This window comes from Notothenia rossii, assembly GCF_949606895.1.
Source record: "Notothenia rossii genome assembly, chromosome: 11".
Lineage (NCBI taxonomy): Eukaryota > Metazoa > Chordata > Actinopteri > Perciformes > Nototheniidae > Notothenia > Notothenia rossii.
In genome coordinates this window covers 50526087-50539135 of record NC_136910.1, presented here as the reverse complement: position 1 = coordinate 50539135, position 13049 = coordinate 50526087, and the positions used below count along the sequence as shown (strand labels likewise).

Sequence of the window (13049 nt, the reverse complement as noted above, 5' to 3'; positions counted from 1 at the left end):
CATGAACCAAAAAGATATGTAATAGGTTCAAGAACCAACACGAACACATGGAGATCACCCAAACCGACTTTTAGCAATTGAGGCCATACAATCATTAGGGTCATTTGTTCTATACAATTGAACTACGTGTTGCAACCTAAAGGCAATGTTGCATTGGTTTAACTTTAGACCCAGTTTCTTCTGAGTCTACTCGAAGGGGACCATCATTTACACATTGAATATCATGAGGTATTAAAAAAGACCTTTAACCAGCAATTGAAAGCAAAACATCTTAAGGAAAATGTTTACTGAGATAAGGAATCAAGTGAGATGTTCGGTCATTTTCGCATAGACTTCTAACAATCAGACTTCTTTTTGCAAACAGTGGAGGCACTTTCAAATTAGCTTTACTTTTGAGACCCAGAGTTTGTGCGTTCATTTTCAGTCTGCAACAAGATGTATCCCTTTTCTATAATGTACAATTGTGTTTTTCAGTTAAAAGATATATTTCAGATGTCTAATGACCTTGGTGAATTTCCTTCTTTCTTAACAAAAGTTACAGGGACAAACATTCTTCGTCGACCACAAAATGAATCACGTCTGAGGTTTTCTTGTAAAAAACTTTTATTACATTTCTCACAGAATGAAAAAAAATCATCATAATCAATCAGATATTCATATATTAAACTTTTGAGAACAGAACAGAAAAAGTGCCCCGTCATCACACAACCTAGCCAAACCTTCACTTTGGGCTGATCACTACGGCAGCCGCTCTAAATGACCAGTCACTCCCATACAGCAGCCAGAGAAACGCAGCACTATTTCACTGTAGCTAATTCATTCTGAGTCAACACCCCTTCCATATCATGCATTAGCTAAATAGCTTTAGCTGCTGACTACAGCTGCACAACAGTCACATATCTTACTTCAGATACTGACTTATAAATTAATCAACTGGATTAAATGTCCCTGTCAACATAATGACATCATACACAAAAAAAGGCATTGGTCAAATGTAGGCACCTTTTCCAGGGAATAAAAGTTTCAGGCCTAAGTAAGACAAAAGTTTAGTTTGAGATTTAAAGAAGGAATTATAAATAGGCATTAAAGATAGGAATCCGAACCCCTAAAAAAATGATTAAGAACCCAAAACCGTGTAAAAATAAATAAAAAAACTAAGTTCACAGTAATACTATGTAAATTGGCAGTAACCACACGTGCTGGTTATTTCACAATCTTGAAAAACATACCAAAAAAAGCCTCCAGCAAACACTTAGGACGTGTAATGCACTTGATTTCTGATCATGAAGTAGCTCCACACATTGGATGGCAGATGGCCTTGGTGGTTAAAGCCTCTGCAGAAAAACACATTCACATGCTCTTGCTCCTGCACGCACACGTGTACGGAAGCCCAATGAGGCAAGGGGGAAAAAAGAATATTCTGGTGATTTTTCTGATCAAAATCGTTTTGTCTCTTTTGTTTATGACTCAAGAACAGAGCAAATAAAAGGTTTTTGATGGGATCATTTTGTGGAAATTGGTGAACTAAAGTGTTTTGTCAGGTGTTGTAAATCTAATTTTCTCCATAATAGGCTGAAGTGCAACTCCATCCCATGTATGAAATAGGATTAAAAGCATTTTAATGTTTTCTTTCACACGTTCTTCATGCACTCTAAATCCGAGGCACATACATGGGCACTTAAAGAACACGCTGGAATAATGTAACAGCGTACACTGAGCTTTTAAAATGTAGTTTTTCTATTGTGCTCGCGAAACGTGGAATAATACAGAAAGATAGAGTTCCGTACATTTTTTTCCTTATGGCGATTAAAATTGTTCATGTCATACTCCTAGGCGGTCTTGTCTTGATTAAAAAGGTTTTGTTTTTTCATATCATATACAAATTATTATTATTATTATTATTATTATATATGCTTGTAAAGCGCTTTGAGCACCAGGAAAAGCGCTATATAAATGTAATGTATTATTATTATTATATTTTCTTTCGTAACTGTGCTATAACTAAATGTTCTTCTTCAATGTATTTATGGGTCACAATCAAGGTATAATTAATGAAATGATTAAAGTTCATTTCAATCCAAAACAAAGACATGACAGTAACAACATTTGCTAACAAACTGTACATGCACCAGCTTAATAAGTGCAGGACAGACAACTAGTTCCAGCAGATTTAGAAAGTGATTCAGCATTTTTTTTTTTCTCACTTGCGTCTCAGGGCCTCCGTACATATATGCAAGACTCTCTTTCAAATTGGAGGAAAAAAAATCCCCAAAAGGCCAAATTTGTTTAAGTATGGTTGCTAGCCATCTGTTAACAGACTGCTGCTGTAAACGGTCTGGCTTGAAAGGTTGTATCCATGCTATGAGTTAGAAAAACAGGAGACATTCAGACATTCCTCCTCTGACCACACACAACTAAAAGTCTCCAACCTCATCAGCTAAGTGAGGCGGTCTACAAGCTTATCGTCTTACAGTACAAAATCTTTAAATGAGACTCAAAAGAAGCTCAAGTCAGTCCAAGATTCGACGTCCTAAAGTCCCTCTGGCTGAACAGGAAGTGTGCGTTGGCCTGGCCATGACGTATTTGTGGAGATCCTGATGTCAGACACAGATGGCAATGTTTTTGTGAGAGGTCCGTATAAAAACTATACAGTGTTGTCTGCCATGTCCGTTCCCTCTGTTCTCTGCTACCTGGACGCGTCGGGGATGAGTCTCTTAAACCATCCGCCCACGGCCACGTCCACTCGCAGCACCAGAGCGACCCCGATCAGCAGAGACACGCTGCTCACCAGGAACCCCGAGGCCTCAAACATTAACCTGCGGGGGAGAGAACAGAGGACATAGTAGAGTCTATATATACAGTCTATCATTCTTAACAAGATTTATTTTCTATAGTAAGTCCATACTATAAAGATCTATGATTTGATTTTGTATTAATAGGGAACCTTAACATGATTTTCCCATTTAAGATGCAAAAATACAAAAACATGACACTATTTGAACAAGACAATTATTCCAGAAACGTTTTTCTATAGTAAGTCTTAAGGATAAGATCTATAAATCAAGATATCTGATAAAAAAAAAAAAGATCCATTCAAATTCTTTAGTATAAGATCTAGATATTTGTTGAAAAATAAGTCCTCCCATCCTTAAACACCTTTTTCTTAACAGGGTTTTCACACTTAAAAAAGCTATGAAGTCAGCATCTTGTATTCTTTTCAGGTTAGTTTGTTAGCTTGCAACTGGCAGTGGGTGACCGTGTTAAGAAACACAATATTATCTTAGTAAGAGATCCAGGGTACAGTTACAAATCTAAAAACTGCACAATGTCTGACCTGCGCTCAAGATTTCAGGTTTCTTTGCCAGTGTTGATCTTTCTCTGTCTTTTGTGTAAAAGACAGAGATTGTGTTCCGAATTCGAAGTACATTTGATTTTTCCTGGAACATAAATCTCTCCTGTCGGTGAAGAGATGCGTCTGCCCTCTAGTGGCAAACTTTGCGTGTCAGAATAGTCAAGGATCTCAGGGACATAAACTAAAGAAAAACACATTTTTGAGTAAAGGGAAACATGTGTTTCTCCATTCTGTTGAAGTCTCAATGTGATGCATTCTGATGAATTACAAACAGCATTAATTCAAGTCAGGAACTTTGCTTTGAGGCTAAGCAGATGTAAATAAGGACACGAACATGGTGTCACGGTCAACCACTGCAATATATATTTTAAGAGTCTTTCCTGTAAGAGAGTTTGTGTGAGCTGGAAAATTCATTCGGGCTCTTACTTGGGTGCGAAAACCTTCCACACCATTAGGTGTCTCCTGAGGATAGCAGCAGCACAGACCGAAGAGAAGACCTGTGAAGGGACGCAGGCACAGCGACGTGATTAAGGTACGCAGAGGAAGCAAGGACTGCATGCAAGACGTCAAATGATTATTACACATCGGACTAAAGAAAATAATCCTAGGTTATAGATTACAAAATATCCCAAATGTTTTAGATTGGTGACTAAATGTATTGGTCCAGTAACAGATGCTGCCGTAATGTGGAAATCTATCAATCATCAGAATCAGAATTTATCCCATTTAAATCATTGGGTTTTGTGTCAGTTTCTCCACTTTGGAATGGTAATAAAAAAAAACGATAAATAAAAGAATATTTAAAATAAAAATATGAATAAAAATAAGAAATGAAAGAAGCACTTTGCAATAAAAATATACAATAACTTAGACATTTATATACGGTAGTGACATTTCCAATAAATAGATGAACAAAAATAAATTCCTATTTTTGTATACATTTCTTTAAGTAAAATGTCAAATAAAGATTAAAAAAATCGGTATACAAACACTAGAAGTTAAAGTAGAATTGCGGACATTTTACGTCGATATAACACGTACAATACAAAATATAGAGGTAAGATAAGGTTAAAAAGAAGCAAATGCAGTAGCACTAATAATGGGTTTGGCTTGTAAGCTAATGTTCTTACAGGATTCTTGCCTTTTTTTGTATCTTCATGGTTTAATACACCTATTGTAAGTTGTGTTGGATAAAAGTGCAGCTACATTGCAGTTTAAGAGGGGTCGGCTACTCATGGTGAGGAATATATTTGGTATACTGACCGGACAAAAGCGTTTCACGGTCTGTAGACGTACCTGTGCTCCGAGGATAAAGAGGTAGCGTGTTGCGAGTTGCAGCAGGGCGGAGGTGAACTGCTGGGGGTGTTCTCTCAGTCTCATCTCCATCACAGCGTCCTCTCCCTCGTCCCCGCAGGCTCTGCCCCCCCGACTCCCACGCACCTCACACACCAGGGGCCAGAAGAGCAGCAGCGGACAGGCCACTGCACAGAGAGACGTAGAACCAGGTTCAGGTTAACTTTACAGTTCTATACATTAGCTACTTTGTTTGATTTCATTTCTTTAAAACAATCCTTCCAAGATATCTCATTTCCAGTGTGTTTTATCATTATAATAAAATCACTTAATTGTATTTCAATTCATTTAAATACATTTCTGGTACAGGATATAAATCCTTCACATCTCCAACGAGTAAAACATATTTATTTCACATGGAAATCACAATTTGGCTTCATAATGTTAAACAATGTCCTTTTGTTGAGCCACGTTTTACTGTTAGTAACTACCTGAGAACAAGATGTGAGAGGCGAAGGTGTTGAGGGTGACCAGAGAGGCGGGCAGCAGGGTGCCTGTGTGCCCGTCAGGGAACCCCACGAAGGCTGCACCCCACTGGATGGAGGGGAAGGTGGGGAGGTGTCCTGTGGCGTGGAAGAACTGCGTGGCGGCCAGAGACCAGAGCACCACCGGGGTCCAGGGGACGTTAAAGTCAGCTGTGGGGAACAGAGAGGAGGTGTTCAGTGGAATTAAGTTGACAAATAACAAGTATATAATGTGTTCTTTCAACACAGGAGATAAAAAATAACAACAATTGAAATAAAACTTGAGAATTGAGAACAGATGTTCTTCTCTTGCCTCACAGGGCCTCTCTTACACCAGACAAATAAAGCCCAGAAGAACAGACGTGTGATTGTGTGAATCTCACCAGAGAAGGTTCCCTGCAGGCTTCGGAGGGTGGTGGAGGACGCGTGAATGTGCAACAGAGCTCCCATTTCCAGCAGCAGCAGGAGGAAGGACAGAGCCATGCCCTCCGGGTGCAGCAGCAGCAGTCCAATTCCCAGCATGCCGCAGAACAGCATCAAGGGGGCCGAGTAGACTGTCCCCAGCCCGTAGGCCTTCACCGCGGGGCTGTTGTCCACATCGCCCACGAACTGCTCGTCGTCGTCCAGCGAGCGACGCATGCGCTGGTAGATCTGCGGGATGAGGTGGTGCAGCTCGGCCTGGGTGCTGATGCCGGTGCTCGCTCGGTAGCGGGACGGGGTCTGAGACTGACCCCGGGCTGGGGTTTTATCCTTGGGCTTTATGAACACGGTGAGGGGATCCAGCCAGATCAGGAACATCCCGAGTCCCAGGAGGCAGAAGGCGGCCCTGGGGAGCACCAGCTGGCCCAGGCCGATCACCTCCGTCAGGTTCCTGAAGCTGTCCTCGGGGGTGGCGCTGACGGCCCACTGCAGCGCCAGGCACACGGAGCTCAGGGGGAGGATCCAGTGCGCCGTGAACACCGCCCCGCTCGAGGCGTTGAGGTTACCGTAGTGGCGGAGGCAGCGTTTCAGCAGGTACGTCCACAAGCCCAGAGAGACGACGGAGAGGACGTAGTGGAGGTTCTTCAGCTGGTTGTCCTGCAGCCGGGAGAGGGGGGAGAGGAAGGGGGACGGCTGGCAGGAGCCCTGTTCCTCCCGACACGCGTGGAAGGACAGGGAGAGGTAGAGGCTGCCAACCAGGACACCGAGGCAGGCGAGGAGGGTGCCGCTCTCCTTCCTAACGGTCGACGGGGACAGGGCCGGGGAAGGCAGGAAGCCAGCTGCCTTCAGAGGGTCGTGGATGGGGGGGAGGAGCAGGCCATCCCAGTTGAGATGGATGGGAATGTAGAGAGCCAGAGAGAACACCAGGAAGGTGACGGCCCGACCTTCTGCGATCACATAGCTGTCGGAGAGCAGCGAGGCGCAGCGGAGGAGCGGGACCAGAAGAGACGGGAGGAGGAGGCGTTGCGGGGTCAGCCAGCTGGGACTCTTCGGGGCTTTAGAACCGTTTTTTTCCTCGGGGACAGCTCTGGACCGGCGGGCTCTCCAGAGGAATACGAGCTCTGAGCTGAGGGCGGCGGCAGCCAGGCACCACGACGCCTCCACGTAGCCCTGCGTGCCAATCTGACCGATCGCCACGCAAACGCCCGCACTAAAAGCTACGCGGAGCGGCGGCTTTAAACCAGGACCGCTCTCCCGGATCAAGACGAGGGACAGCTCGGACACGACGAAACACGTCAGGCAGGCGAACGCCAGGATGGCCAGGCCCGCCGCCATCTTCAGCGGGTTGAAGCGGGCCCAGGTGGCGCGGCAGGTGGCTCTGACCGAGGTGAGGTAGGCCTGCAGCGAGGCGGCCAGCCGGGGGGAGGGGGGGCGGCCCTCTCTGACCGTGGCGAGGTACTCAGAGGAGAGGCGGGAGAACTCTGACTTCAGCTGAGAGAGGCTCTCCGCCGGGATGTCTTTGGCCATGCCGGAGTACGTCTCCAGGAAACGGTTGACCTTCAGGAGCAACAAGGTAAGGTGAGGTGAATTCGAGAAACACAGACAAAAAACACGATTACTTAAAATGTTCTATATGTTTGGAAAATAAAATTTTTTTTTTTTATAAATACTGTATTTAAAAAAGGTACTTTTACTTTATTTGAGTATTTACTTTAAATTAAACTTAATTCCCCTACATCTTAGAGGTAAACAAGGTACTTTATGCTCCTCAGATTAACATTTTTCATCCCCTTCCTATCCAATGAAAACCGCTTATTTCCAAATGCACTGGTTTTGAATGTTTATGAGAATCTGAAGGAAAAAGTGTCACGACTTTACAGGTAAGAAAGTTCTCCTTCTTAAACTCAACCAACCAATTTAAAATCAGCTGGGAAATGCATCTTAATAAACAGCTCATGAGAGAAATATATGAGTATCTTATAGAATATGATGCACCTTGATGCAATGCTTCTTCCATCCCTGGTGAAGATATTTAAATGGTGTCCTCTGATGGTCCTACCTGTTTAGCATTGATCCACAGCGCCTCCAGCTGGCTGAGACCTCCTACTGCACCTCCTGTCTGCCCGTGGGGGGAGAACACGGGCAGCAGGACCTGGCCCACGCTGCTGTACGGGATGGGGACCCCCAGCAGCAGAGCCAGCGTGGGCACCAGGTCCGTCTGCGGCACCACGTCCGGTTCACTCTGCAAAGGGGAGAGAATAACAGTCCAGGGTGTTAGGGTGATTCAGCTTAAACAACTGGGAGAACACTCATTAGTGATGGCTGGGGTCCTGTATTCATTTACATCTACCTTCTGAAATACGACATTACTTTTGCAGCACTTTGCTAACAATGTAATGCTGTTCAAACTTTAAATAGATTCTGTCTAATGAAGCTTCACTGACAATGTGACGTGTTTTTACGCCTGTGCTCATACTTTACATTTCATCAGCTGAATGTTGTACTTGATGGCTAAGGAGCGAGACATCTGTGAGCAGACTGGGCTCTGGTTTCAGACGGGGGGTGAAAAGAGGTGCTGCAGCACAGGCAGTATGAGGAAAGTAGAGACCTTTTTAAACACTGAAGCACAAAATACTAACGAGAATGAGCATATTATGTCCTCTTATAATCACTGTACCTATTTAGGCATTTTTTAAATTGAGTTTCAAGAAGATAAATCTGCAGGGAAAGTTCATCTTCAACGTTTGCCGAATGCAACCTGCCTATAATTACTGAACTAATTGAAAGCGTAGATCAATTTGATTCATCTACAAATAGATGTTTGAGCACCTAACTCCACAAATCTCCCAAAGGTTGGCGTAGTAAATTACCAGCAAGCAGATTATGAATAATGAATCCATTAAATGAAGAAGTCATTTGCCACTGCGGTGGTATTTATTAGGGAGATTGCTGGATAAGTTGAATCATGAGGAAAATTGAGTCTCCGGGTCTAATGGGAATTCATAAAGATTTGTTTATTGTATTTAACCAGGTAAAAGTCTCATTGAGATTCAAATCTCTTTTCCAAGAGCGACCTGGCCAAGAAGGGCAGCATGAAAAAAGTTACAACAGATCAAACACAGAAATAATATGTATTGGTTATTATCTTCTCTTTGTCCATTTAACCTCCACAATAAACTGAAATAATCTTTCTTAAGATTAATTAATTCAGTGCATGACATTAAGGATTTAATTTACAGTTAATTAATTCAGTGCATGACATTAAGGATTTAATTTAGTTAGCAATAGAGATTGCCCTGAAAAATGCGCGAGGAAGAAATTACGCACAAAGGGGTTTGGGGGGCCTCCCCCTAGAAAATGTAGATTTTAGCAGGTCTTAGATGCTGTCCGGTGCATTCTCTAGACTGAATTATAAGATCAACCACCACAATATTATATTGTACAATTTCAATTTTATTCTTCATTTCACTTGTTTGTTTGCATGAGTTCTTGTTTGTGTTTGCTCACTTGCATGCCCTGCATAGTTATAAGAAATACTTAAGTTGTTGGTCAAGACACTTTCCATCTGATGAAGGCAAATGCCTTCCCAGATGTAAACAAGTAGAAAACATTACATTCAGTTATAACTGCCAAAACAAACATTATTTATACTATTATGGCCCCTGTTAAAAATGTTTGTAATGTTATCTACTGTTAGTATGGGAGACCTCGAGTGTACACTGGCCGGCTTATTAGAAATTAAGAATTGGCAAAAGGTCGAAACCACCCTGAAATAACTGCTTTATACAATCATTACTTACAAACAAATTGCACGTTCAGGGTGGTCATGGAGTACTTGAATAATGACCTGCATGTGAAAATATTATTGCATTTCATGACCTGCACATGCACAAGAAATGAATGACCTGCATCATGTAATACAAATAAATAGTACTCTGCCATTTATGCCAGAGAATTAATAAAGAAATGACTGAGTTTACTGATTCGATTCATTGGGGGGTAGTATTCATTGTATAGAAATCGTATTGACCAGGCCAGCCCGAACATTGCGAAGTTGGTCGAACGAATGCCTCCTCATCCGGAAGCTGACCGAGCAGAACCGAGCGCATCCGTGAAGCACACAAAATGGCGACGTTCATAAAGAAAGACGGGTTGACCGACTTTTGGCACATTTTTTATCGTTTTCCAACCGATTTGACCGCTGTCAGGCACTGACACGTCGCCACAATTGCCATAATAGATTGCCTGATCGGGCAAAGAGCAGGTGAGGCTTCATTGCCCGAGCTAAATACTAGATTGCCTCGGGCCATCGGGCAGTCGTTAATGTCGAGCCCTGTAATTAGCTAGAAATTCATCTTATTGAGCTCTTGATCATAAAATCAAAAAGGGGCCATATCATGCTAATGTTCAGGTTCATATTTGTTTGTTGTGTCTCTAACTCTGACATGTTTACATGCTTATATGTTCAAAAAGGTCTTCTTTGTCCTCATACTGGATGTTAGCCGTGGCAGACCATTACATGCACACAAACCTATAGCACACTACAGGAAAGGGAAAAGCATAATAGGGCCTCTCTAAAACCGGCGGTGCTCTACGGACCTGGGTTGGCGGTCCGGGGAACAGAGGGGAGGGACTGTAGAGGAAGATGGCAGCGTCCGTCTCCTTCTGACTTTCCCCGCCGTGATCCCCCGTGTCCGTCATCCCGTGATCTCCCATCACCACCAGGAGGGTGTCGTTCTGCAGGCGGTCGATCACAGACCTGGAGGGAAAACGGGAATATGGTCAGAGGGATTTCAGGGAGAGACTCATCAAAGATGTCTCGGATGTGGTATTCCTGACCTGATGACTCCGTCCATCTGCGTCAGCTTGTCCGCCATGGCCGGGTGGTCGGGGCCGAACCTGTGACCGCAGTGGTCCACTCCGAGGAAGTGAGCGACCAGGACATCCCAATCCTCGCCCACCACTGAGAAAACCAACAGCAAGTGACAGATGGAGAGGCGTGAAGCGCGAGTGCGTTACGAGAAGGCTACGGAAGTGCCGAGGTGAATACATACTAGTGGAGTAGAGGTGCTGGAGGATGCCGTTGTCCACCGTGTGCAGATCCTTCACGTTGAAAGAAGGGAAGGGCAGCGAGCGGTGGAACTTCTTCGGAAACAGATTCTCCCAAGTGTCGTCGCCCATGAAGACCACGCGCTTGCCTGTGAAGGGAGTTCAAATCAGAGCATATGCCATCAGTGATTTCAAAATTGACTTGGAAGATTTTGAGGTGTGATAAAGCAGTGGTTCGCAACTTTTTCAATTTGTGACATCCCAGAATAATCCTGCCTGTGTTTGCAAATCTCCACCCCACCAAGCAAAGGCTTTGATTGCTCACAAACTGTCTGCTTAGAGATTAACTAATATGTGCTAGCAAGCGGTTTCATGCTTTTTCGTGTCTGATGCAATTTAAAAGCAATTGACCATGTTTTTTTATGGCGACCCTTAGGAATAATCTAACGACCCAATGACTGAAACCAATGTAATAAAGTATGATTTAGGCACAAAACAGAAATGTCTGTATAGGCATATAACTCTACAAAACAGTATACATTCACACTTTAATATACATTTGACTTGTTAAAGCAAGCAGGAAAAATCACAGGTGGAATTAAAACATTAAAGATGGCTCCATTCCATTTAGATGGTGCATGTAGTTGTAGTGCCACTCATTCATGACATTGGAAATCTATTGGGACGAAGCCATCATTAACGATATTATCCACACCTGTACTTGTCCTGCCTTACAACAAGCTTCCATTGGAGCATAGTCAGCAGAGCAGCAGCAGCCCTTTGATGGCTTTAGCCTCCCCTTAACAGGCTGTAAAGAACTGTCAAGATAGATTATCTTCTTCAATTCTGCAGAACATCCTAAATGAGTGTCTTGCAGAGGACACATGATAAAGACATCTGTGTATCTAGTACTCACCCACTTGCCCAAACTGGTGGATGAGGTTGTCCTCCAGGATGGCACTGGATGCAAAGTTGTTGCCTACATCCACAAAGGTAGGCAAGGAGCCAGTGGTGAAGCCCTTGATCCTCTGCATGGTGGTCGTAGGTGGGTCAGCTCGGAAAGGATACAGGCGGCTGTGGGAAGGCCTGGATGTGACAGTCTCCTCCAGAACGGGCAGCTTGTTCTCATAAGGTCTCGGAGACGTGTTGTTGGGGTCAAACCAGGCGAAGTCGATCTTGAGGGCGTCGATGATGAGGAGGACTGCCCGGCGGAACCGAGGCTGGACCCGGCAGAAGTCGGCCGGTTCCTCCCCGGGCTGCAGCACTTCCCCGGGCTGCAGCACGTCCCCGCAGGTACTGGTCCGGTTCACCTCCAGCCTCACCAGCAGGAACCCGCCGACGAACAGGTAAATGCCCACAAAGTACACCGCACACACCCAGAGGAGCAGGGAGAGCACTGGAAGCTTCTTCATTCTGCACACATCCAGGTTCAAACAGAAATACAGTCAAATATACCTGTCTATGGGGCTAACAAGATGCTAATGCTAGTAACATTGAAAGAGACCGTTAGTAAGTTATTAGCTGCGGCTAGCTTGTGTTAGCTCTTGTCACTGACCTTGCAGCAGTCGGGTTTTCTTCCTCTCTCTGCCAGAGGGCGGATGTGAGTGTGAGTGTGTGTTTAGTAACAACACAAGGGTACAGGTGTCTCAGGTAAATAGAGAACAGCGCGACACCCCCTTCACCTTCATTGGGACTCCGGTACGATGAGATTAGAGGCTGGTGACAGCAGCTAGGAACTTCAGCGTGCGTGCAACCCGGCGGAAATATGAAGAGGACGGTTTTCTGTGTAACGCAGAAATGTTGTTTGTGTTTTTTTTCCCTATACCGGACTTTCAGACAGGAATTTCGCTCCACTGTTCGCTTGCAGGGCCAGGGGTGTAGTTTCTTTGTTTTATATAAACCATTTTATTAGTTAGCCTGCTGCTTCTATTACTAACTTTTTGAGTTGCCTCTTTAACATGGTTGTAGAGAAAGTTATTGTTGACGTCGTCATGATGGGCTTTACCCTTAAAGATGCCATGTTATAATAAACAGAAGGAAACTTAAATTGGATAGTGCTGAACCGCTTTATTATAATTTAATATGCAAAACAATTTATAATGCAAACCGTAGTAAACTGTAACTACAAGCTTCCTTTCCGTCTGTAAGGCAAAGAAGAGGGCTGAAACACACTGTATCACAGATAGGAGAGCGAGGACGTGAGTAAAGAGGTGTCCCTCCGTCATTATGTTGAGGAACCAAATTCAGTCCTCTGCGAATTGCAATATTGTGACAATGTACCTAGAACAGATATACTTTGTTTGTTTAGATGATTTTGAATGTAAAGGCATTTCATTTAAAGTATTACCCATTTACAATACTGAAGCATTTATTTTGTCGTCTTATATTTTGCCAAATATTCCCGACTACAT

At 43.9% G+C, this 13049-nt stretch overlaps 1 protein-coding gene across 1 annotated transcript; it reads right to left on the bottom strand.

The window, feature by feature from the left end:
• Positions 1-580: 580 nt before the first annotated feature.
• On the bottom strand, positions 581-12989 carry pigo (phosphatidylinositol glycan anchor biosynthesis, class O). Its single transcript, XM_079656722.1, has 11 exons — positions 12194-12989; positions 11555-12051; positions 10644-10787; positions 10429-10552; positions 10189-10348; positions 7649-7831; positions 5553-7146; positions 5137-5340; positions 4649-4833; positions 3779-3849; positions 581-2816 (listed from the first exon to the last, which is right to left on the bottom strand). Exons 2-11 carry the CDS (start codon positions 12048-12050, stop codon positions 2687-2689), a joined length of 3291 nt encoding a protein of 1096 aa, XP_079512848.1. The 5' UTR covers position 12051; positions 12194-12989; the 3' UTR covers positions 581-2686.
• Between the last annotated feature and the right edge of the window lie 60 nt (positions 12990-13049).

Coding starts and splice junctions, on each gene's coding strand:
- pigo (XM_079656722.1), bottom strand. CDS start 12,050: ATGAAGAAGCTTCCAGTGCTCTCCCTGCTCCTCTGGGTGTGTGCGGTG. Junction 10,788..11,554: donor CCACCAGTTTGGGCAAGTGG/GTGAGTACTAGA, acceptor CTCCCTTCACAG/GCAAGCGCGTGGTCTTCATG. Junction 10,553..10,643: donor CCAGCACCTCTACTCCACTA/GTATGTATTCAC, acceptor TGGTTTTCTCAG/TGGTGGGCGAGGATTGGGAT.